Raw genomic sequence first — 24,606 nt, forward strand, 5'->3', positions numbered from 1 at the left:
TTTCAGACTTTGATGTTTAATGAAATGGCCTCTTTGTTCTTACTGGTTGACTTACAGCGATTTAAAAAATTATACATTTGAATTTATGAAATCCATGGATATTGTATAGACATACAAATAACCACTTACTATTTCATTTAGAGAGATTTCATATAAGATTTGGCTTGACTGAAGATTTCACTTCTAAGCGAGTTTGAAAGCTACTATTCTAATCCCAAATTTCATTTATATTGCCATTCCAAAGGTTTCATTTTAATTTTAATGAGGTGCAAGTTCACACAGAGCAAGACTTTTCAACTCTGGCTGCCCAATACCTTACAGCTGGGAAGCTTTCAGAAATTCTGATGCCTAGGTCCCCCTCCTCCCCCAGCCCTGACAGGGATCCTGGTAGAATTGGGCTGGGAGCATCAGTTACAAAAATCCTAAGTATTTACTTGGCCAAAAAGTTCATTTGGGTTTTCTTATAACTTCCCAAACAAATTATTTGGCCAGTCCAATACTTTGTAATACATTGATTCTGTGGTGCAGAGGTAAACTATGAAAATGTTGAAGTTGTGAACTGATCATTTTTCTTCCTTTTTATTAGTGATTTTGTGATGATGGTAATTCATCTTAAGTGTGTACTATGGTTTGGGGGTTAAAAACAGCATTTAATTGAACCCATCTTCTATGGACAGTTTCTTAAGGCTTCTGAAATTGAAAGTTCCTTTTTTATCATTTTCTAAAACCTATGGGCAGCAGAATTTTAATGCCCCTTATTGGTAGAAATAGTAAACAAAAGGCCTATTTCAAATCACGAAACGAGGATTGACAAGGCCAGTGGGTGTAAGATGTCTGCTCAGGTAGTGGCCTCCTGACACCCTTGTTAGCCTGAATAAACAGTGTTCCCCTGCCTGAACCTCCATAGTGCTGCCACGTTGATAAAATCTGACATTCTGCTTAATCACTTTTTAATGATACTCTTCCTTTTCTTCTTGGTATGTGAGAAACCAGCCTTTTAATTTTTTTAACGTGTGGGAAAGAATTAACTTTCAGTTCCTAATTCAGTAAAATGGGCTGGTATTACACATATAATTCTAGTGGGGATGGGGGCGAAATTATCTAATTTCTGCTTACCACTGTCTCTTCTTAAATTAAAAAAAAAAGAAAAACAGTTATAAACTTCCTGAAATCATGTAAAGGAGAAAATCTGAGATAAATACCTGGGAGACGTTGCAAGAAAAGTGCCTGAATTCCGATAGTCTGTCCCCTGTATGATTGTGTTCAATGAAAATGCCAATGTCAATAAGCATAAGTTTTGCAAATTATCAGTTTGTTGAAAAAGGCTGTGGGCTCTTATTCTTCTGAGGTGGGATCTCTTTCAGTTTAGGCTCTGTAGGGAAAGAAGAAAGAAAGAAAAATACACACTTGGGATTGAATCCTTGAGGACAGAGAAAGAAACAGAGTCCTTTCCTTGACTTGGTTATTTGTAGCTGGTGTGTCATCTTGGTGAGACTGATGTCATGCGAATTGAATGCAGAAGCAAACTCGTGGCGGGGCGGGGGGCGAGGTGTGTGTGTGTGGTGTTTAAAAGCTCAGAATATGGAGTGAGTGTGAAGGGCACCACAGCCATCCCTGGATCTGTCAAGAATGTACCTATTTTTAACATCCTGGATCAAGTGTCAGCACTCAATAGGAGTGAGGAAGGGTAGGGACCGCGTGGGGCGGACGAGGACGGGAACCGGTCCTCTGGCGTGTTTTCAATACAGCTGTGCATTCTTAATGGCTCGGCCGCTGCCGCCAGGTAAAGTTTTCTTTGCACGTGATGAATGGCAGAGAATTCTTTAGCCGAGGGAACCGAAGGAGCTGGGAGGCGGAAAGGGGAAGGGCAGAACGGAAAAGAGAGAAAAAGAAACACAGCTCCAGAGGGAGATGGTCTGTGCTTTGCAGTTGCTTGTGTGGATAGAAACCAGATGGTGAGCTGGAACCGTGCTCTGCTCCGCTAGCTGGGGAGCCAAACATATGGTTAATGGTCGGGAGAAGCAGCTCCTCGCGCCAGGGCTTTGCTGACTGCTTCATATTACAGATTGTTACAGTGTGTCATTACATTGCCAACCTAAGTGCTTAATACCCACTGCGGGCGGGCGCTGGGCATCCACTCACAAGAAAGACTTTGAGCTCTGTGCTGGCTCAGGATATAGAAGTGACATCATAGGGAGGCTTAAAATGTCTGGTGTTGGGAGGTGGGAAGAAGGGTAATTTTGTAGTGGAAACAATATTTTTTTTCTTTTCTTTCCCCCCTTTTTTTTTTAATCAGCCAAGCCTTCACACCACCAAACTCTACTGTTTTTCTGAGGACCTTTTTGTATGAGTATATCTCTCTCTCTGTCTCTTTCTCACACACACACACAAGTCCTCGGGCAAAAATCTAACCCCATTCCTGTCCCCCTACTTTGACCTGGACACCCCATCCCTGGCCTTCGCAAGCCCCACATTTGAAGTTTCTGTTTGGGGCGCTTTGGGCCACAGCAGGCCCGTGTTATCTAAGGAACTGCTGAGCCCATTCATCTGCTTTTCACGGCCCGCTTCCTTTTATTTTTAGCCAAATCCGTCAGGCCTGACAGGCGGGTAATTCGAGCCAGAGAAAGGGCAGCGCTCCAGGTCCTTTCCACAAAGCAATTCTTCTCCTCCCTCCTGGGAGGGCTCCAGACTTGGCCTGCTTCAGGCAGATGGATTTGTTGAGTCATGTGAGATCATTTACACAAAAACACAGTGAGGCAATGGAAATTGAAAAAAAAAAAAAAAGGGTGGGGGTAGAGGAAAGAGGAGGGGAAGGCCGGGGTGTGAGCAGGGAGCAGAGGAATGTGCGGGGAGGCAGCTAGATGAGGAATGCGTAGATTCATTTGTGTATAAGGTAATGTCTCGTTTACACTGCGGGTGGAGCCAGGCTGCAGAGGTGCCTCCAACCACTGGCCTGTATTTACACGAGGAAAGAGGTGTAGGGGAAACTTCGTTTTTTTTTTCTGGCTTAATTTTTCAAGCAACACCCACCAAACAAAGACCACACTGTTGACAGCCTTGGGTTCCAGTAGCGGTAAACTACCAAGGAGATGGTTTACAGAAAAAGGAGTTTGCTCTGTGATGTAATACAAGTTGGCTTTGTCCTGGTTCCAGCATGACTGAGGCAGCAGGGGAGGGAGGAAAGGAAAATTGGAATGGGAGTCTCGGTTAATGGTTTCCAGAGATGATTTAGCAGGGCTGGAGTGGAGCGAGGAAAGTGGGTTATGGTGGAGAAGTACTCCGAGGTGCCCCATAATTGCGGTAGGTAAAATAAAGTCATTACGGTGGCTTCCCTTGCTCAAGAGGCATTGAGCAATGGTTTTGAAATGCCAAGGAAGATATCACTTTTTCCCTACTAAGGTATTCATTTCCCTCTTGCCTCAGGAACATGAAAAAAAAAAGAAAGCCCAACTCTTACATCATGGTCAACAGTATTAACATTTAGTGAATCAGTTTTGTTTACTGTTTATACCACAGGCCCTTAAAACATTCCATTAAGAAACTGTCTCCTGCTCATTCATGAATTTTTTTTGCTCCTTCTGATTTGCTTACATGCATGTGCTGTGTTTAAAAAGGGATTTTTCCTTCTTTCGTGGGAATGAAAGAGTTCGTGAGAGAATGATGACTGGGTTATGGAAACGTACATTCTTAAGTCAGATGCAATGAAAGTACGCAATGTAGAGGAAAGGGGGTGTTTTGAAACAGGTACAGAAAATTAGAAATGGGAGAATTTAAAAATAAGCACGACGATTATTTTCATTATGATACCTTTCTGCAATTCTGCATTTATTTAGTGTCCTACCATGCAGCTATTTTTTTAACCTTCCTAGAATGTAGGTCAACATTACCACGGTTCCTCATATTTTTGCTGGTATTGTGAAAGTTGAAGTATTTTGCCATTTTTTTCCCCAAGCCCTACATCTACTCAGGTTACATGTATGGTTTCAGTAATCATGGAGGCGAGCTCAGCAATCCCTTACCCTAACCCTTCTCTTGGGGCTTACCACTGAATCATGATGGTAAGCACAGAGATCACACCTTCACCTGAAATAAACACAGCACTCATGTTGACGCTGATCATGTCGTCTCAAATTCAAGCTGCCCCACTCTTTTCCATTCAGCTCTTAATGATCTGACTCTGCATAGTTACAAGGTAGTTTTCATTTATTTTACTTGAAGAAAGAACTGGTGAATTTTTGTGGTGGTTCAGTTCAGTCGCTCAGTCGTGTCCGACTCTTTGTGACCCCATGAATCGCAGCACACCAGGCCTCCCTGTCCATCACCAACTCCCGGAGTTCACCCAAACCCATGTCCATTGAGTCGGTGATGCCATCCAGCCATCTCATCCTCTGTCGTCCCCTTCTTCCCCTGCCCCCAATCCCTCCCAGCATCAGAGTCTTTTCCAATGAGTCAACTCTTCACATGAGGTGGCCAAAGTACTGGAGTTGCAGCTTCAGCATCAGTCCTTCTGAAGAACACCCAGGGCTGATCTCCTTTAGAATGGACTGGTTGGATCTCCTTGACGTCCAAGGGACTCTCAAGAGTCTTCTCCAACACCACAGTTCAAAAGCATCAATTCTTCGGTGCTCAGCCTTCTTCACAGTTACTTGTGCACATTTTGACTGCATGCTCTCAACATTATTGGAATGTGATTAAGAATTGGCACTCTTTTAAACCTACCCACATCCTCGAGTGTTGCCTCTGTATCAGAATTTCTCAATTCCATCCCTGTTGACATGTTTTTTTCCCTTTTGAACTTTTAATTTTGTATTGGGGTATCAACAGTGTTGTGATAGTTTCATGTGAACAGTGAAGGGACTCAACCATCCATATACATATATCCATTTTCCCCCCAAACCTCCCTCCCATCCAGGCTGCCAGATAACATTGAGCAGAATTCCCTGTGCTATACAGTAGATCCTTGTTGGTTATCCCACTCTTGACATTTTAGAGCCGACAAGTCTTATTATGGGGGGTGTTTTGTGCCTGGTAGGATATTTACCAGCATCCTTAGTCTCTACCTGCTAGATGACAGTAGCACCCTACCCCAATCGTGACAACCAAAAATGTCTCCATGCACTTGCAGTTCAAAACCACCAGTCTGTCCTTAATTTGTTTACCCTCTTCCTCCTGAACCAAGCATTCAGTTACGTCTGAGATGAAATTAAAGGGTGTAAAATAATTTTTTCCTCTTTCCATTTATTCTAAAAGTGGAAACCCCAGATTAGATAAAGTTTTCCAAAGTTCGGTCAAGGGTATTTTAGGGAAAAAATGTTCCCACCAAACGATGTCGAGTTTTGTTCCACGAGACAGCCTCTCTCTTGGGCTTCTGGCCTTAGCAGGTGGAACCCTTCAAGGCTGCACTTTCCCAGGGCCGTTCAAGAGCCAGTGGCTCCACTGACTGTGCCTGGCAGGGTGGGGTTGACAGAAGAAGAAAGGGAACTTCATCAGTTCAGGGGCTCTCTCCAGGCTCACCTCCTTCCTGTCCAGCCCCAGAATGAGGGGAAGAGGCAGGACCTCAGTTCTTTCTTTGGAGCAAAGCAGACATCCTCCCCAGCCCGTGGCTGTGGTCTCTGAAGCTGGAACTCTCGTTAAGTGAGGAATGCGGAGCTCTCCCCAGGCGAAGGCAGGCATAAATTTCCTCTGTTTGTTTTGTGAGGACTAGTGTCGACTGCTGTAATGAGATCAGAGGATCCCCCGGGACGAGGCCTCCAGGTCGGCGGCTGGAGCCGTTTTCTGTGGCTGTTCTCTTGGCTGCTGTGGGAGAACTCGGCCCCTCTCCAGACCACAGTTGTGATGTGGGGAGCTGGTTGCGTCCTGGTCTCCTTCCTAGTCCTGTTTGCCTCTCATGCTACCAAAACGTCAGCGTGTGGTCACCCAGTTCTGGATCGTTGGAAAGTTAACACCAGGCACATTCCTTTCCTCAGACCCAGGACAGACTTAGCCGGGTGTAAAGAGCACTGGGAGGTGACTGCTCTCTCGGGGTAGTTTCCTGTGCTGCTGATGCTGACTGGGAGCACAGTTCTCAATGTTTGACCTAATCCTTAAGCTCTTCCTCGCCCAGCATGGCTCTGCTATGAGGAAAAGTCAGGCTGTGAGTCATAACAATACAGCATCAGCTACAAAGAACGTATTTCTGGCTCTGTCCTGAAGTACAGCCAAATAGCCACTGGATATGACAGAATTGAGGTTAGGGAAACCCAGATAGGCATTTCTGGCAGAGTAGAATCCTGAGGTCATGCAGCCTGGCCCCCTTCTAACACCCAGCCCCACTCTACCTACCCCTAAATCCTTAGGTATGTTGGAAATTGGAAATAATAAGTGCCTCGTGAGCTCAAATCCACCTGCAGTGCAGAAGATCCAGGTTTGATCCCTGAGTCAGAAAGATCCCCTGGAGAGGGAAATGGCAACCCACTGGAGTATTCCTGCCTGAAGAATTCAATGGACAGAGGAGCCTGGCGGGCTACAGTCCACAGGGTTGCAAAGAACTGGACACGACTGAGTGATTAAGCACGAGCACAAGTTCGAAGGCAGGAAAGGGAAGTTCCCAGATGGGAAAACATTAATACCACCGACTGGGCCATAGGTTCTAGGAGCTGCAGTGGGTGTTTACACTCACACAGGAATTGCTGACCCAAAGCAGCAAGATGCATTCCCCCCAGAGTCTGTGTGGGGCTCTCCAGGTGAGAGTTGGGGGCACAGGTGTGGGGAGATGGGCACCCAGTGTTCTGATGTTTGAATGACTCTGGGGGTCCCCAGGTGCGCTATCTGCGAGGTATGAGAACGTCATTCATTCTGATGACACTGAACTCATTCAAGAGCATTGAATGCCCCAGCACCCTGGGAGAAGCAAACATTAGGACACAGGGTGCCCTCATGAAGAACAAGCCACACTGTGGAGAAGCTGGTGTTCAGAGGACAGAATTTGAGTGTCAGGAAAGCAGAAATCAACAGTGAATCCTTGAGATTGCTTTCAACAGGTGCCGGTCATGCCAAATTGAGCTTTCTTCTGAAGACGAACAAGGCATCACACTCAGTTTGGCTGGCTAAACAGATGAGTTTCACTTGTAAACACTTGCCCCCAATAAGACGGTCGTTTCTCACTATGCCTTATCCTCAAGGTATTGTTGAGAATATTTCAATTCCTCAGTTGAAAACCTTTTGTTGGAAAGATACCTGCTCCCCTTGAGCTTCTGGAAAGAGATACTTTCAGAGTGATTTCCTTGTCTTTGCTTCCTTTTCAGTGGGTCATTCTGAAATCATCCACCGACTAGGCTTTCTGTTGAGTTATTTTCCCTTCTCACCAAATCACAGGAAATGTGTTTGTATGAATTGTTCAGCAAACGCCCCAAAGGAGAGGGAAGCTGAGATTGTTGGAAGGTCACTAGGATTCTTTCAGAACAAAATCAAAGAAACCTGAATCAGTCAGTCATGGTTAGTAAACTTTTGTCCTAGATGAATACAGGTCAGCCTTCTCAATCTGAACTGGACAAGTGGACTGGGGATTGCCTCAAACTCTGGCCAGCCACCAAGTCCACAGCAGGCAGTGATATGCACTGTTGGCGAACATGAGTTGAGGATGCTAAAATTAAGGCATGACTCTAGTTATTAGTAGGATGATGAAATCTCTTACATTTCATTTTTTTCTTCTGAGGCATACAAAGAGTACCCAGATAGTACCCTGTTGACCTAAACGTACTTCTCAAGAGAAAACTCTTCAGGATTTCATTCTTAAATTTGAAGGTGTTTTTTCATTTAGCCTCACTATATTCTAGCCAAGTCAGGAGTAGATATAGATTTTGACATTAAAGGATCAAAAGAACATAAATTGAGAGGAAGAAGGCTCTGTTGGAGCTAGATTTAAGGAAGATCTTCCTAAATGCTTGCCAACAACAGTTTAGCCTGCTATAACAGAATACCATAGCCTGAGAGGCTAAGCAGCAGTTTATGTCTCAAGTTTTGGAGGCTGCTGAGTCCCAAGATCAAGGTGCCAGCCCATTTGATTCCTAGCGAGGGCTCTCTGACAGACAGTTGACTTCCTGCTGTGTCCTCAGGTGGTGAGGAGAGGGGGACAAAGAAGGCATGCACCCATTTGAGCTCTCTGGCATCTCTTCTTATAATGGCACTAATCCCATAATGGGGACTCCACCCAAATATCAGGGATTAGGCAACCTATGCATTTGAGGGGGGGGGGGTGGACACACAAACTTTCAGTCTATAACATCATTAAAATTTGCATATATTGAGTGCCTACTGTATATAGGGCGGTGGGATAGATGCTGGTTATTTGGGCATAAAACAGACAAAATCTCTTCCCTTGAAATACTTGTAATCCAGTAGGGTAATTGAGAGGTAAACACCTCCGTACAATTGCAAGCATAATGAGATGATGCTGCATGGTGGTGGGAAACAGGAAGAGGTGAAGAGCCTCATCTTATTTAACATCATGCATCCTGTGCTTTCTTCATGTTACTCCATTTAATTGTCAGAACAGTTTTAGGAGGTATAAAGAATTTCCTCAAATTTTACGGGTGAAGGAATAGAGAGACACAGAGAAGGTTAGTGCCAAGAGGCAGAGTTGATATGCAGACTGACATGGTTCCTGAGCCCTTCCTTGCCCACTCTTCCCACTGGGCTCCCTGTGCCCAGGGAAGCCTCAGCGGTGCAACCCTGGGGGATCAGGAGACAGGCTGGAGCCATCAGCCTTGGAGATTTAAAGGAACAAAGAATCCCCCAACCAACATGAAAGGTCTACGATAATAGACACAACCTGACCCACCAAATCCAACCCGTTCGGTATTTCCAAAGTATTAATATAAACTGCCAACATTGAAAAGGCATGTGATTTCATGTAATCTCTCACTGTTTTTGTCTTTCTTGAATATCAGAAGTTCTGGTGCCATGTGCCTAATGTCCCTTTTTCCTGCCTTCCTGGAGCGACACTTGGCAGATTGTCCAGGCCACCTGCTCCTCATTGTCTTCTCCTCTGGCCTGACTGTTCCCTCATCTCATTCTTTCTTGACCCCTTTATTGTTGTTCAGTCGTTCCGTCGTGTCTGACTTTTTGTGACCCCATGGACTGCAGCACGCCAGGCTTCCCTGTCCTTCACCATCTCCCAGAGTTGGCTCAGACTCATGGCCATTGAATCAATGATGCCATCCAACTGTTTCATCCTCTGTAACCCCCTTCTCCTCCTGCCCTCCTCTTTCTGAGCATCAGGGTCTTTTCCACTGAGTGGGTTCTTCTCATCAAGTGGCCAAAGTATTGGACTTTCAGCATCAGTCCTTCCAATGAATATTTATGGTTGATTTCCATTAGTATTGACTGGTTTGATCTCCTTGCTGTCCAAGGGAGTCTCAAGAGTCTATCCCTTAGGCATCTGAATTTGTGTCCTCTGGATTAAATAGCCCCACCCAGACTAGAAGTAGGCTGATCCAGACACCCTCTTGGGAGCTTTTCTGTATTGTGCCTTTAATTAAGATATTCCTAAATTACTTAAATTGATCTTTTATAGAGTGTTAGCCCTGAACTTGGATATCCTGATTTAGGATTAGACTACAGGGAACCCCTAGCATATGTGCCAGAAGTATTCATCTGAAAGCAGCAGACACTCTACCCCTTGGCACTGTTCGCTGGCATGCTGCTTGCTACTCCTCATCTGGCTCTCAGGGAAGTTTTTTTTGTGTTACCAGGAGTGTCTCTTTTCCTTTATATTCCTTTCATTTCTTCCTTATCAATTTCCTGTTGAACTATATAACTCATATGCTAGTTAGTATTTCAGAATATTAATTTTCAAATTGCCTAGCCTACCCTTGGATAAGAAGGCTCCTGATGATGCTTGGTAGCCAGATGACTTGGGTGGTGTGTTTCCTGTGGCATGCCATGAGGGCAGGGCACAGGGGATCAAGGCAGGGTGGCCAACATTGTCCTCTCTCTTGGGGCAGAATCAGATTATGGCATGTTTGCTGCCTAAAGCTAGGGATGGCAAAAACACAGAAGTCTTGCAGAGTCAGAGCCACGTGTCTGATGTAACCATGAGGCTGGAGAAAGACCTTCAAGATATTTCTCAGGAAACGTTGCTGTCTTTTCAGGAAGAATGGACGGAGACAGCCACTTGGAGAGTGTATGTGTGTTTAGGGTAGAGGACGGGTCTGTTTACTGTTTCACCTTTGGATCTTTTAATCCCAGCACCAAAACCCCTTATTGTGGAAGGGAGTGATTGGAGTGTCTGCAATAAAATAGTTTTACATTTTCCAGTCTTGCACAAGGATTCTACTTGAAGGTTGTCCAGACTTTGCTTCAGGTGTGTTAATTACCCCAACGCATGAAATTTACTCCCCTAAGGTGGAGGATATTAGGGATATTTCTCTCATCTGTTAACGTCATTTCTGACGCTCCTAAGTCCTAGATTCAGAGAATTTCTTCTAGACTCTCACCACCTTGCTTGCTCTCCCTTTCTCTCCAAGCGCCCATTCATCTTTTTATTCCCTTATTCCTTTTCCACAAGCTCTTGGGTCCTCATGCTTTGGCCCTTTGCTCAGGCTACTGGATTCAGCAGTGGAAGGGGAGGGACTGGGGGCCTTGATTCACAGGCTGACCTCAGGCTGTGTTGTATGTAAAAGTCAGTGGGAACTTGGACAACGTGAGGCATGAACCACTGGCTCCTCTTGGCATGTTTCCTGTAGGGAGTGCCAAAACTCCCCAGCTTTGAGTTATATCAGAAAAGGCTTCTAAAATGAGCATCTTGGTAGAAATTGAGGAGTTGGAGTGGGAAGAAAAACCCAGCTCATCATATTCCATTGATTTTTTATTGGTATTTAATGCCACTGAAGGTGTTAAGTCACTCAGTTGTGTCCAACTCTGCGACCCCACGGACTGTAGTCTACCAGGCTCCTCTGTCTATGGAATTTTCCAGGCAAGAATACTGGAGTGGGTAACCTTTCCCTTCTCCAAGGGATCTTCCTGACCCAGGGACCAAGCCTGGATCTCCCGCCTTGCAGGCAAATTCTTTACTGTCTGAGCCACCAGAATCATTGATTATTGGTAATAAGTATTTGTTGCATTTTCAAGGGCTAAGAAATGGTGCAACACACACACACAGAGCCATTTGACATGTTTAAGCTTCTCTTTAGAGTAAGGAGAAGAGAATAAAGTTTGCTTCTACTCTCACTATGCCTCTCTACACCATTATCAGTGATCCAGTTTAACATACTCTTCTCTGTGGTAGGTGGAGATTGATGGTAAATAAATAGTGGTGAAACAGGTAGGCCCGGTCTTCACTTTACTCCGACTCCCACTTGCTGACACCCGAGCCCTGAGAGTGTATCATCCTGGAGAAGCCCTAGGATGTGGCGCTGTCCCCAGGAGCCTCAGGACTGGCTGGTGAGGGGGTCGGCCATATCACTGAACCTGTCCCCAAGGCTCTTTTGCTTACTTGCCCTTTGCTTTTCTCCTTTTTCGTAGCCTTCACCTTTGCTTTTCATTCTCTTTGCTCTCGTCTTCTCACATGTGCCCTGTCTCTACCTTCCTGCTCACCCACACTTCTTAACCCACCTAGAAAGATGAATTACAGTTCAACTAAGCTTTTAAACGCCTAAGGTTGACAATGGGCTTTGTTTTGCTGGTTGAACCAATCCTGTTAGGAGTGACTGAGTGGAAGTCACATGTTGGGATGGCATTTCTTCTGCTGCCCTTGAAAGGCCTCAGCTTCTTGAACAATTAAAAAGAAACACTGAAAAATAGAATTAAAAAAGAAACACTCCCTTAATTCTACTAGGGTAACTCTGATATCTTTTCCCTGAATGCTTTATACTTGAGTCAGTCTTATTTTTTTAAGCTGTGGATTTTTCTAAGCTTCTTCATAAATTGAGTTGGCTATAAAACAACCAGGTTCTCTGTATTTCAAAGGAGATTGAAATAACTTGATAGAATAAGGCTAGTCTTTTCTGATGCTGTCCAGAAGCAGACTGATCCAATTTCTAATTCTGTCATTTGTTGGCTGAGGTTATTTGTGTTAATTGTGATCTTTCAGTGTGTGTGTATGTTTTATTTCGGGAGGTTCTTTTATTTGTGGCCTTTGAACTTATTTTAATTCTATAGTGTCTTGAAGTCACTTCCAGCACAGGGTCTACTGCCTACTACAGCATTACTAAGAAGAATTCTTTTTCCTCTCTGCATCCAATTTCCTAATTAGGAAAACTACCACTCAAATTGATCCCAGTACTAAAGAATATAAAAATGCATTGTACAGTTTTGAGCACTGTGTAAGGTATTCTTAACAGTATCACATCTTTAGATCACAAATCTAAAAAAAGATTTGTGATCCTGGACCTGGAAAGATTTTCTTCTTCTAAGAAAATCCTGAAAGCCATTTGCAACGATTATCAACATTGTTTTTAAGGCCTTCCATTAAGAGTCATGACATCACTCTCGGCCCTATGAGTGAGAGCAAAGAAAAAAAAAATCTGTTCATGGTATTTATTAAGAATTTTCTAGGTGATTAATATTTCCCTTGGAGAGTTTTTATTCTGACTTTGTTGTAGAACCGACATACATGAAAACGATACAAGAACACTTGGCAGGCGTGGCGGACAGGAGAGGATCCAAAATTAGTTTACTGCAAGCTATGTAAGCAAGTTCTCAGGGCATGGGGATAGGGGGATGATTGGAACTGGGTGGGGTTTCCTTGGGGAAATTATGCTCAAGAATCCTTGTCTGTTTGTTATTATCTTCTTGTGCCCACCTTTCCTGTGTTGATACCAGTGTGTCCCTTTGAATGGAATTGTGACATCAGTCATCTCTGCCAGGTTTTTGAACAAACTTCCCAGTTAATTGTTGGGCCATAGTTTTTAAATGGATCAAGTACATATGTCAAAAAGGAAATAACATGTCTAGATTTCTCCTTTAAAACCCTGAAATTCATTAACATCTGCTTCTAGAAATTCAGAGAGTATAAATTACATGCAGAATTTTCTTTCAGTCACTTTTAAGCTTGGTTAGAATTAGATATTGAATTTTCTTGGCTTTGAAGCAGTGATTACCCAGGTCTCATGTACAGATGAGGGTGTTTTTGGATGTATTTAGGCTACAGAGGCAGAATTCCAGGGTCTCTCCATGTTGTACATCATTGTTAAAATATGTTATTGCTATGACTGAATGTAATATTTTCTTTGGAATTTATGTGTCTCAAATAGCCAAGGAGTGATCGGCAGTCTCCTCTCCCTGTCTTCTGATTTATAATAACATTGTGTTTGCAAAATGATAATCTGCGTGGAGTAAGGGTTTATCTTTTGAAAACATATATTGCAAAATCACTTCCTTAGTGAAAGATGTTAAAATGGAGAATACAGCCTTGGACTTAAGTGCCTTCGACTCAGTCAGCAGACATGCCTGATGTTGTTCTCCAATAGACGAAGGCTGTCTGCTAAAAACTAAAGGTGATGCTGGGCCAGTGGGATTCTGTGTACGTCTCCCTTTTCCTCTTGAATATTTTGTACACTGTTGTTATAATTAAAAATAATATATTTTTAAGACACTGCAGTTCTGCTTGAACCTCGAATTCCAGGCTTTATGGAAAGATTCAGATACATAAATCCTTCCTAGCTGCAACCTGAAAACATACAGAAATAAGGTGATTATAAGGCACCTTACGATGTTTTGTTCTCCTTTCAAATCCTCCCAGAAACATCTTTCAAAGGAAAAGGCTACCGATCCAATTAAGTGGTTGAATGTATTTTCTTTCTTTATTTTTCCTTAATATTTGACAAATTAAGAATCCTGGAACTGAACAAGGACCATTGTGTTCTAAAATGTAATTCAAATGAATCGAAAAACCTACCTAAAGAACCAACAATGTGGATAAAAACATGGACCCTATTTCCCATTTGAGGGGATGTTGGGTCATCTGCTTCATTTGGCCCATGGAAAGTAGAACTCCTTCTGGTACACTGCCTCTCAAAAAGCTCCATGGAAGGCTCTAGCTATTAAGTCCTGACAGTGGTACAGTCAGGCTCCAGCAAATGCTGGTCTGTTTGTTGATTGGTTAGTCTGTTGTTTGTTTTTTCTTTTTTACCACATCATGCAGCATGTGAGATCTTAGTTCCTTGACCAGGGATCGAACCCATGCCCCCTTCAGTGAAAGTGCAGAATGTTAACTACTGGGCCACCAGGGAAGTCTCAACTAGTCTGTTCTTTTATTCCTTGTGGACTGCATGGTATTGAGATTTGGCACATTTGCTGCTCATATACTAGAGTCTTTCCCTTCCCAAGGAGACTAGAGGCTGTACTAGAAGCCCTTATATAACTGACCTCTCTGGTTTACTGGTCACTGTATCCTCAGTACTCAGTGCATAGTACGTACTCAAAAAATAGTCATTGAATGAATGAGTGTTCTTCTCCCTGTGCATCCACAGTCACTCAGAGCATGTGATATCCAACTTTTCCTTGGACATTGGTGTGCCCAGTGTCTGCAGCCTCAAGACTCTTTGAGTAGACTCTCTAGACCTGCACCGTCCATTATGGTAATCACTGACCACACATGGTTATTTACATTGAGCTTTAATTAAAATTACACAGAATTTAAAATTCAGCCCTCAGTTGCACTGGCCATAATTCAAGTACTCAGTAGCAACAAGTACTCAGTAGCAACATATGGCTAGTGGGTACCATATTGAATGGAAGAGGCGTGGAGCCTTGCCATCATGGCAAAAAGTTCCCCTGGACACAGGACTGCTCTGAAAGATCTTTTCTTTGTGATTGCAGTGCAGCTGTCTGCTTCAGGAAGTGAGGTCAACAGGAGCAAGGAGAATCTTTAAGAGCTGCCTCGCATTGTGACATGTCTGATTCCTTGCTGCAGTCCCTACAGCATGAACAAGGTAAGAGGCACTTTGGGGACTGATCCTTTGTGTCTTCTTTATGCTACCATGGATTTCCCTGGGTACGTCATGTCGTTCTGTGATGTGAGGAGGTTGTGTCTCCTGCCAGAAGTATTATGGAGGTTGGCAAGCAGCGTTGACAGGCAGGGTCACAGGCTGCTGCTGGTGTACTGTTCTAGAGGTGTCAACTGTGTTTCTCGGAGGCCTCTGAGCAGCTGGACTGTCAGTTGTTAGTATAATTGTCTTGGCATGGATATTGGAAGACTGAGGCTCTAGGGCCAAGCTGTCTGGGTTTAAATATCAGCTAGCTTTGAGGACCTTGGGAAAGTGGCTTAATGGCTCTGTGCCTCAATTTCCCCATCTGTAAAATGCTGGTGATAATGGTATGTAACTCGCAGGGTTGTTTTAAGGATGAAATGAGTTGATATGTGTCCCAGTGTTTAATACAGCCCCTATCTACACTATAAGCATTTGATTAGTTTTTTGCTGTTGTTGTTTTTGGTGTTGGGGACACTGTTGTCCCTCAGATATTGTTGCCAGCAAGCCTTAGGTGCAGGTGGCGCCAGTGGTAAAGAACCCACCTGCCAGTGCAGGAGACTTAAGAGACATGAGTTCGATCCCTGGGTTCGGAAGACCCCCGGGAGGAGGGCATGGTATCCCACTCCAGTATTCTTGCCTGGAGAATCCTATGGACAGAGGAGCCTGGCAGGCTACAGTCCATGGGGTCGCACAGAGTCAGACATGACTGAAGTGACTTGGCATGGCCTGGCAACATTTGCATTTATTCCTTGATTGATTACTCAGCATGCAGTGATTGATTTCCAGATGGGCACTTGGGGGAAAAATGATGAATGGGGCTGAGGTCCTGCCTTTAGCAGGTGACAGACAATTTAGGGGCCCTGTGACCGGTGTGAGGTGGGTACCAGAAGCTGGAGAAGCACAGAAGAAACATCTCTGTTTGAGGAATCTGGAAAGGAGCGTATAGATGGTGACGTCTCGAGTTGGATTCTGTATGCTACACGGTCATTTCTTGGGCACAGAAGTATGGCAGGGCATTCCAGGTAAAGGAAACTGCCTGTGTAGAGGTGCAGAAGCTTATGAGAAAATCTGCCATGCTTAGAGAACAATAGAGTTTGTATGGCTGGAGTAGGATTTCTCAACCCTGACACTACTGATGTTTGGATCAGGAAGTCCTTTGTCGGGTGAGGCTGTCTTCTGTGTTGGAGGTGTTAGATCTTCCTCCACTTCAGTGTGACAATGAAAAATGTCCCGACACATTGGCCAGTGTCCCTTTAGGGAACAAAAAAGGCCTGCTTGAGAACACCTGCCCTGGTGGAAGATGGCAGACAGGAGCCCAGAGAAGGAGGGACGGATTGCATTCTGAGAGCCCCTGAAGGATTTAAAACAGGGGAGAGACAGTTCCAGAGACTGCAACAAGAGGTAACCATGGGTTGTGATGGAGTTGGACAGCGCTTTTAGGTGATTTGGTCTTAAAAACCTACTATGGGACTCCTAAACTTTAGAAAGCCCATGTAACTTGTTGAGGTTCTTTTGCTAAGATCCCTTTTCCAGGGGCAGTTTTTCTCATGGCCATTGTTTGGCCTTTTTATGGGCATGGTTGCTTTACCCCATCAGAAGAGACCAGAAAAAAGTAAGCCATTGTTTTGGGGGTTTTTTTGGCCACGTTGTGAAGCATGTGGAATTTTAGTTCCCTGACCCCTTCCCTAGAAGCACAGTCTTAACCACTGGACCATCAGGGAAGTCCCAATGCATTTTTTTTTTTTTTTTTGAGAGATTTTCATTTGACTGAGCCAAGCCAAAGAGAAAGAAAACTTTGCTGACCTTTCCCCACTTTGGGTTCAATGCTTTAACCTTTTTTTTAATCCATATGTTTTTTTAATTGAAGTATAGTTGCTGGGATAGTTGGATGGCATCACTGACTCAATGGACATTGAGTGAGAAAACTCAGATAGTGAAGGACAGGAAAGCCTGGAGCGCTGCAGTTCATGGGGTCACAGAGTGGGACACGACTGAGCAACAGCAACAGTAGTTGCTGGACAATATTATACGAGTGACAGGTGTACAGTATAGTGATTCACAACTTTTAAAGGTTATGCTCCATTTATAGTTATTATAAAATACTGGCTATATTCCCCGCATTGTGTAATCTATCCTTGTAGCTTATTTTATACCTAATAGTTCATATCTCTTACTCCCCTACCCCTGTATGGCCCCTCCCCCTTCCTTCTCCCTACTGGTAGCCACTAATTTATTAGTTCTCTATATTTATGAGTCCCTTTCTTTTTTGTTATATTTGTTTTTGTTGTATTTTTTTAGATTCCACATACAAGTGAAATCATACAATATTTGTCTTTCTCTGACTTATTTCACATAATGCCCCCTGACAGTCTTTGAGGAGTGGGCTTTGGAATCCTGGAAGATGGGCAGGTATTCTTCCCCAAGGTCAAGATTGGAAGTGGGGGAGGGAAGGAGATTCATCATGGTGGTCATTGCAGACCTTGGCTTCTATCATTGACAGTTTGATGTAGTGAAAAACTAAGACAACTCTTGGGAAATCTCAGATTGGCAAGCACAGTCTGCTGTGACAGCCCTGCCCTGAGTTTCTCCGGGGCGACGCAAGACCTGATGTCATGGTTTGGCTCTTGACACACAGCTGGGAACCAGACTCGGAAATTTCAGAAGTCTCGGTGGGTGTGTCGGCTGCTTGGGAGGTTATGTTCTTGCCTGAATGACCCAGTGAATGTTTTATTTTATGTTATTGCAAGTCAAAGTGGTGATTAAGCATGATGTGTAACCTTCATCGGTCAGCATTTTTCTTATAATTTTCTTGGCATAAGACAAAAAAATAGGTCACCCCCTGGGGAGGAAACAGACCTTGGCACAAATAAAACTAGACAGTCACCTCATCAGTTAGGATATATAAGTTAGAACACTGGAAATATTTTTGAGGGTATGACTGATTTTCTAAGTAGAACTGTTCCTAGAAACTTGGAAACATCTGAGTTGTACATTTTCCACTTCCTTGGACATACACAGTAATCACTGTCCTTCCTTCCCAAACCGCAGCTCGCTTCGCGACACTTTACCTAGGGACATGTCTGGACAGAGTGGGGAGGGGAGCTGGGAATCCTAGGGTCCAGGGCTGCTCCTCTGAAACACCACAGCAATTCTGATCACAGTTAGGCACTGACAGCTCCCTTTTGGGTCAGTTGGAGACAGACCCCTCTAGAAAACAGGAATGGCTGCACAGCATCAAGAATTGGCAGTTTGTCTAACTAATCTAACAGGGATAATCTGATAGTGAACCACTGGCAGCCAGGTAGTGCCTTCATTCCTCACACTCTGGAACTTCTCTGTGTGCCTGGGTCTGGAATGCACCTACCTGGAAGCGGTGCATTTCTGGCCCTCAGGTAGCCAGCGCACCGGTAAGTAGCTTAGTGCTGGCAGAAAACAGGGGGTATTCCCAGCCACCACAATGTTCATTGTGAACTTAGGGCCATTGCCGAAGGCTGGTGTACATGGGCTGTGTCAGGTTGATACAGGGTGGATACCCTCACGGCTCTTCACCTTTTCAGTCTTGTAAACAGAGTTTAATGCTTGTACATTTCTGGGCTTTGCGCTGTAGCCTCACACTTAAGGAAATTGTGTATGTAAACATTTCCCCAGGGTTCTCATGCTCCCTGGGCTTAGGCAGACTTGCAGACTATGTTTCCAACTTTCATATTCTCCTTGGAGCTTTTTGCAAGAGCTGACTTTCCAATCTTTTGTGTTGATCAAAAACTTTATAATTAGGATTTCACTTTAAATTTGTCCAGCGTCTTTACCCTTTCTACTTTCTTGGTTATCCTCTTGTTAATATGTATAAATATATATTATATTTTACTATTATAAATTTTGCTAACCAGAAGGATTATTGTTTTGTGTTTATATTTTTTATCTATAATTTATATTTCTATGTGTTTTTGTATGTGTTGTCATGCTGTCAAGAGAGGATTTTGGCATGTAACTTAGAAAATCGTAGCCAAATGAGAGGTTGGACCGAATGGGATTTTGTGGATGTAAACCAGGCAGAGTGGTGTGCCTTTAGGACATGCCACTATGTAACAGAACCACACTTACAGGAACAAAGTTCTGCTTTTCAAAGAGCTCTCTTCCTAGAAGCAAGCTTGGAATTATGATCCTAAACTCTTTCTCTCACGGTCATCATTCTCATGAAGGCACGTCACATGATGTTCTGTGCCTTGAATTTATGAGGACACTCCATCTGATTGAAAAATAATTGATTTTTCTGTTATTGCCCAGAATGCTCCTCGCTCTACCCCCACAGTGAAAATGAATCTTCTTAGAACTGTTTCTTCCTTATTCAGATAAGGCTAACTCTGATTGTTACTGCCTTAGACACACGCTATGGCATCAGATGGAGGAAGGTGGTATCTCTTATCTCTCTTGTTGGGTGGATGCCACTATTTTGCTTACTCTGCCCAACATAATTTTTTCTCTGAATATTTTCCAGTCTTCAGCACCATATCCTACTGTGCTAAATTTGAGGCAGTTTCACCTTTACACACAAATCAGTATCTCTACAGTTGATAGAAAAGTAACCCTGAAAATTTCATTTCTGCCTTCATTTAGAGTTTTTCTTACTTTGCCACTCCTTAATAGGAAGCAGTGAAGTGCAGGACTCACACCCTTGGATCTTCCCATGAAACACCTAGGAGACACATTACAACATCAGGTCCTTCATCCTCCAGCACAGTCATCATGTACACACTGCGTACCATGACCACGCTTGCTATTCACCAGGGAACAAAACAAAGGTCTTGACTGTCCAAAACCTCCGTTCTGGCCAACATGAGGAGTTGTCTCACTCCAGAGTTTAATAAACATGCACCTGATGTTCAAACTTTCTCCATTTGAAACTTCTTCCACCTGAAAAGCAAGTTAATAGAGCTGCTAGACGCAGGATAAGGGATTGGTGAATAGTAAACGTGTAAGATCTCTCTCCTCCCCTTTCTAGGACACGCTGGGTGGTTTTACCCAGTGACCAGTCTTTATTTTATGAGTCTCCACTGTTGTTTTTCTGAAGGCAAATGGCCAAATTCCCTTCCTGGCAGACTTTGGAGAAACATCACACCCTTCAAAAACCAATGACTCAGAAAAAAAATACAAAAACAGCTTCAATCATCTTGGAATAAGGAGGGCCTTATTAATATCTAGTGACAGAAATGATAGAGGAAGAAAACGTATTTATATAAAACCTAAAGATGTTTTTCCACAGAAGACATTCTGAACTATCCTAACACACAGGAGACTAGCCGGGCAACATATACAACACATATATAACATGTGTCAGACGGTTAGCTAACTTATGAAAAACTCTTGAGCATTAGGAAGATAAGTGATTCCTCTAATAGAAAATGGGCAAAGAACAGAAAGATAAAGTCAATAAAGGAAGAAATGTGATCAACAAATAATTTACAAGAAAATACCCAATCCCAGAAGTTATCAAAGTAAGACAAATTAAAATGATGAGATGGTATTTTCTACCTATACAATTCATGAGATTTTATTTCTACCTATACAATCGAGGAGGATTTATAACAGTTACTCATCAAAGGTATAGATAGAACTGAGAGCCCTCTCTCATCCACAGTTAATGAAAGAGCGTGTTTCTCAAGGGGACTTCGTGTGTATCAAAGCCTCCAAAATACACGTACCTTTTAACTCAGAAATTCCATTTCTAGAACTCAATGAAAATTGTCATAGATGTGTGTAAAAATTTAGCTAAGATTTTCATTATATATTATCATAGTAACTTTTAAAAAATAATAACCATGGTATATCCAGACAGTAAAAATGATGAGAGATGGTAGAATATTTAATGATATAAAAAGATGTTCCCAATAAATTGTGAAGAAGGCAAGTTATTAATACATAACAATATATACAGTTTGATCATTATTTTTTTTTTAAAGATTCACTTCTGCCCACAGCAAGAAGATTGCAGATACACAGCAAAGTACTAAGAGCATTGTCTTCTTTTTGCTTATATGTTCTAAATTTTCTTAAGCAATATGAATTGTTTCCTACTAAAAATAGTATTTTGAAATAAGGCGTGCAATTATCTTTAAGGTAGAGACTTCACTGAATATTAAAAATATAAATGATGAAGAAGACTTTGTGGTGGACTTCCCTGGTGGTCCAATGGTTAAGGCTTCACCTTCCAGGGCAAGGGGTGTGAGTTCAAGCTAAGATCCCACATGCCTCAATGCCAAAACACCAAAACATAAAACAGAAGCAATATTCAGTAAAGACTTTAAAAAAAAAATGGTCCACATTAAAAAAAAAAAATGCAAAACAGACTATGAAGATTTTGCCCAGAATTCTGGCAGTGTTTTTCCCGAGGAGAGGTATAAGGTATGCATGTTTCTTATTTGAGAAAATATTTTTCTGTGAGAAGAGACACCTGAGAGCTCTCTCCACTAACCCCTGCCCCGAACACGGTGAAGAAAGGCCAGATGAGGATGACATAGTGAGAAGTGACCATCTACAAGCCAGGAGGAAAGTTCTCACTGGGAGCCAATCCTACTGGATTTTGATCAAAGACTTTCAGTCTCCATAACTGTGCAAAAATCAACGTCTGTTGTTTAAAAAAAACTGGGATGGCCCAGAGGGATGGTATGGGGAGGGAGGAGGGAGGAGGGTTCGGGATGGGGAACACATGTATACCTGTGGCGGATTCATTTTGATATTTGGCAAAACTAATACAATTATGTAAAGTTTAAAAATAAAATAGAAAAAAAAAAAAAAAGAACAAGTTATACTAAAAAAAAAATTTTTTTTTATTTTCAACTTTCTTGCAATTAATATTTATATGTATGATTTACAATCAGAAAAAGCAGGCATTTTACAATAAATACATTTTTAGTTGTTTTGCATTTGAGGTACAAGTGGGTGGAAATATTCCACACATCTGAATGTGGAAGTCATTCTATTTGACATATTACCAGGAAGGAGTATTTTAACGTACCAACGTTTTAGAGGCAGTAGTATATTGAGAAATGCTCTAGGAAAGATACTGTCTTTTGAATTCAGTGGCTATTACATCCTCTTATTCATTACATCCTCTTATTCAAGGTACTGCTAAAGTGCCAAGTTTCGACCAATGGTTTTCAAGCTGTGGTTTGGGGACCCCTAGGGTGCCCACTTACGGGCCACCTGCAAGGTCAAAACTATTTTCATAATAATACTGAGACATTTTTTGCCCTTTCCACTGTCTCTCAAGTATACAGTACAATTTGAGAGGCTCTATGACATGCTATGATGTCATCCCCCTGATGGCTGTTGGTATGTTTGCTTGTGTTTTCCTGTTCCAAGAATGTCTCCATTTTAATTTTTAATATGGTAAAGTGTGTGAGTCGCTCAGTCGTGTCCAACTCTTTGTGACACCATGGACTGTAGTCCACCAGGTTCCTCTGTCCAAGGAACCCTCCAGGCAAGAATACTGGGTGCGTTGCCATTTCCTACTCTAGGGAATCTTCCCAACCCAGGGATCGAACCTCTTGCTTTGCAGTCAGATTCTTTACCATCTGAGCTACCAGGAAGCCCCACTTTGACAGAAATAACTGGCCTGAACAAAGGCTCTTTAGGGCCTGCAATCATTTTTAAGCATATCCTCAGGAATCTAGTCTGTGCCTGTGTCCTGTATTTGGCAGTAGTTACTCCAAGAAGAAGATGGTCCCTGGCCCCTGGTCCAGGAGGGCCCTGGACATTGTAGCACATCTGTTCTCACCTTCTGCATCTTTAAAGAAACATCGTCCTTGTTCTTTATTTTTAAAACTTTACTTTGTAGAATTTGTGAAGCTGCTTGAAACTTTGTTAGCACAAGGGTGACATGTAAATTGACTTCTGCTGAATGTGAGGTATATGGAAATGGTGAAATTAGACCTCCAGTCTCTTGCCTTTGTACTGCACTGGGCAAGTCTGAATTTTTAGGATGAAAACAGGAATATAATTTCCTTCTGAGAGGTATAGGAGTGCATATTTAAAATAAACATAACCTGTACAGATGAGCCTATTTGCAAAGCAGAAATAGAGACACAGACATAGAGAACAAATGTATGGACATCAAGAAATGGGGGGTGAGATGAATGGGAGATTGAGATGAACATATATTGGGATTGACATATATGTACTATCGATACTATGTATAAAATAGATAACTAATAAGAACCTACTGTATAGCACAGGGAACTCTATAATCAGTGTTCTGGGGTGACCTAAGTGGGAAGAAAATCCAAAAAAGAGCGGTTATATGTATACATATGGTGGATTCACTTTGTTGTACAGTAGAAACTAACAACATTGTAAAGCAGCTATGTGTGAAAGGGTTAGTCGCTCAGTTGTGTTCAACTCTTTGCGGCCCCATGGACTGTAGCCCACCAGGCTCCTCTGTCCACAGATTTCTCCAGGCAAGAATACTGAGTAGGTTGCCATTCCCTTCTCCAGAAGATCTTCCCAACCCAGGGATCAAACCCAGGTATCCCACATTGCAGACAGATTCTTTACCATCTGAGCCACCAGGAAAGCCCATAATACTCCAATAAAAATTAATAAAATAAAAAACATAACCTAGTGGATGGTCAGCTTGGCATGAAGTAGGGAGGAGACAAACTTGGAATTAACTGAGTATGTTTATGCTTATCTGTCTTTAAAATGTGTGCATGTCTAGAACTTGTGTTTGTCAGATCATATCAGATCAGTTGCTCAGTCGTGTCCGACTCTTTGCGACCCCATGAATCGCAGCACGCCAGGCCATCACCAAATCCCGGAGTTCACTCAGACTCACGTCCATTTGAGTCAGCGATGCCATCCAGCCATCTCATCCTCTGTCGTCCCCTTCTCCTCCTGCCCCCAATCCCTCCCAGCATCAGAGTCTTTTCCAAGGAGTCAACTCTTCGCATGAGGTGGCCAAAGTACTGGAGTTTCAGCTTTAGCGTCATTCCTTCCAAAGAAATCCCAGGGCTGATCTCCTTCAGAATGGACTGGTTGGATCTCCTTGCAGTCCAAGGGACTCTCAAGAGTCTTCTCCAACACCACAGTTCAAAAGCATCAATTCTTCGGTGCTCAGCCTTCTTCACAGTCCAACTCTCACATCCATACATGACCACAGGAAAAACCATAGCCTTGACTAGACGGACCTTTGTTGGCAAAGTAATGTCTCTGCTTTTGAATATGCTGTCTATGTTGGTCATAACTTTCCTTCCAAGGAGTAAGCGTCTTTTAAAACATATGTAAAACAGACCCACTATTTGAGAGTTGCTTCCTGAATGATGTGGAATTCTCCCCTAGACAATCCTCACTACTGGGGAAGCAACATCAGTGCTTCCTTTTTAGTACCAAGGCTCCTGCTCCTCTCTGCTTCACCAGGAACACAGTTCAGCCTCAGGCGTGGGGCTCACCTCTGCCTCTCAGAGCAGCACATGTTGGGGCAGTGGTCTGTGCCTACTCCCCTGAGCGTGTATCTTTATGGTCTGGGGTGTAAGTTAAAATTTTGAACCTTTCTATACAGAGAATGTGGCTTCAAAGGAAAGATGCTATATGGGAACTCTGAGACCAAGGTCCCCACTGCAGTGTTACTGGTGGCTTGGCAGTGTCTTGACTCGAGGGGCAG

At 43.0% G+C, this 24,606-nt stretch overlaps 1 protein-coding gene across 4 annotated transcripts in view; it reads left to right on the top strand.

Annotated features, from left to right (window-relative positions):
- The window catches only part of BACH2 (BTB domain and CNC homolog 2), a 398,641-nt gene that overhangs the window by 80,617 nt on the left and 293,418 nt on the right, over positions 1 to 24,606 (top strand). For all 4 annotated transcript variants that reach the window (XM_061427805.1, XM_061427804.1, XM_061427802.1 and 1 more), the window contains exon 2: positions 14,800 to 14,912. Coding sequence is in view for 2 of the 4 variants with exons in the window: in XM_061427802.1 (XP_061283786.1) it covers positions 14,904 to 14,912 (9 nt within the window). In the remaining 2 variants the exon portion in view is untranslated. The remainder of the gene's footprint in view (positions 1 to 14,799; positions 14,913 to 24,606) is intronic.

This window comes from Bos javanicus, chromosome 9 (assembly GCF_032452875.1).
Source record: "Bos javanicus breed banteng chromosome 9, ARS-OSU_banteng_1.0, whole genome shotgun sequence".
Taxonomy (NCBI): domain Eukaryota; kingdom Metazoa; phylum Chordata; class Mammalia; order Artiodactyla; family Bovidae; genus Bos; species Bos javanicus.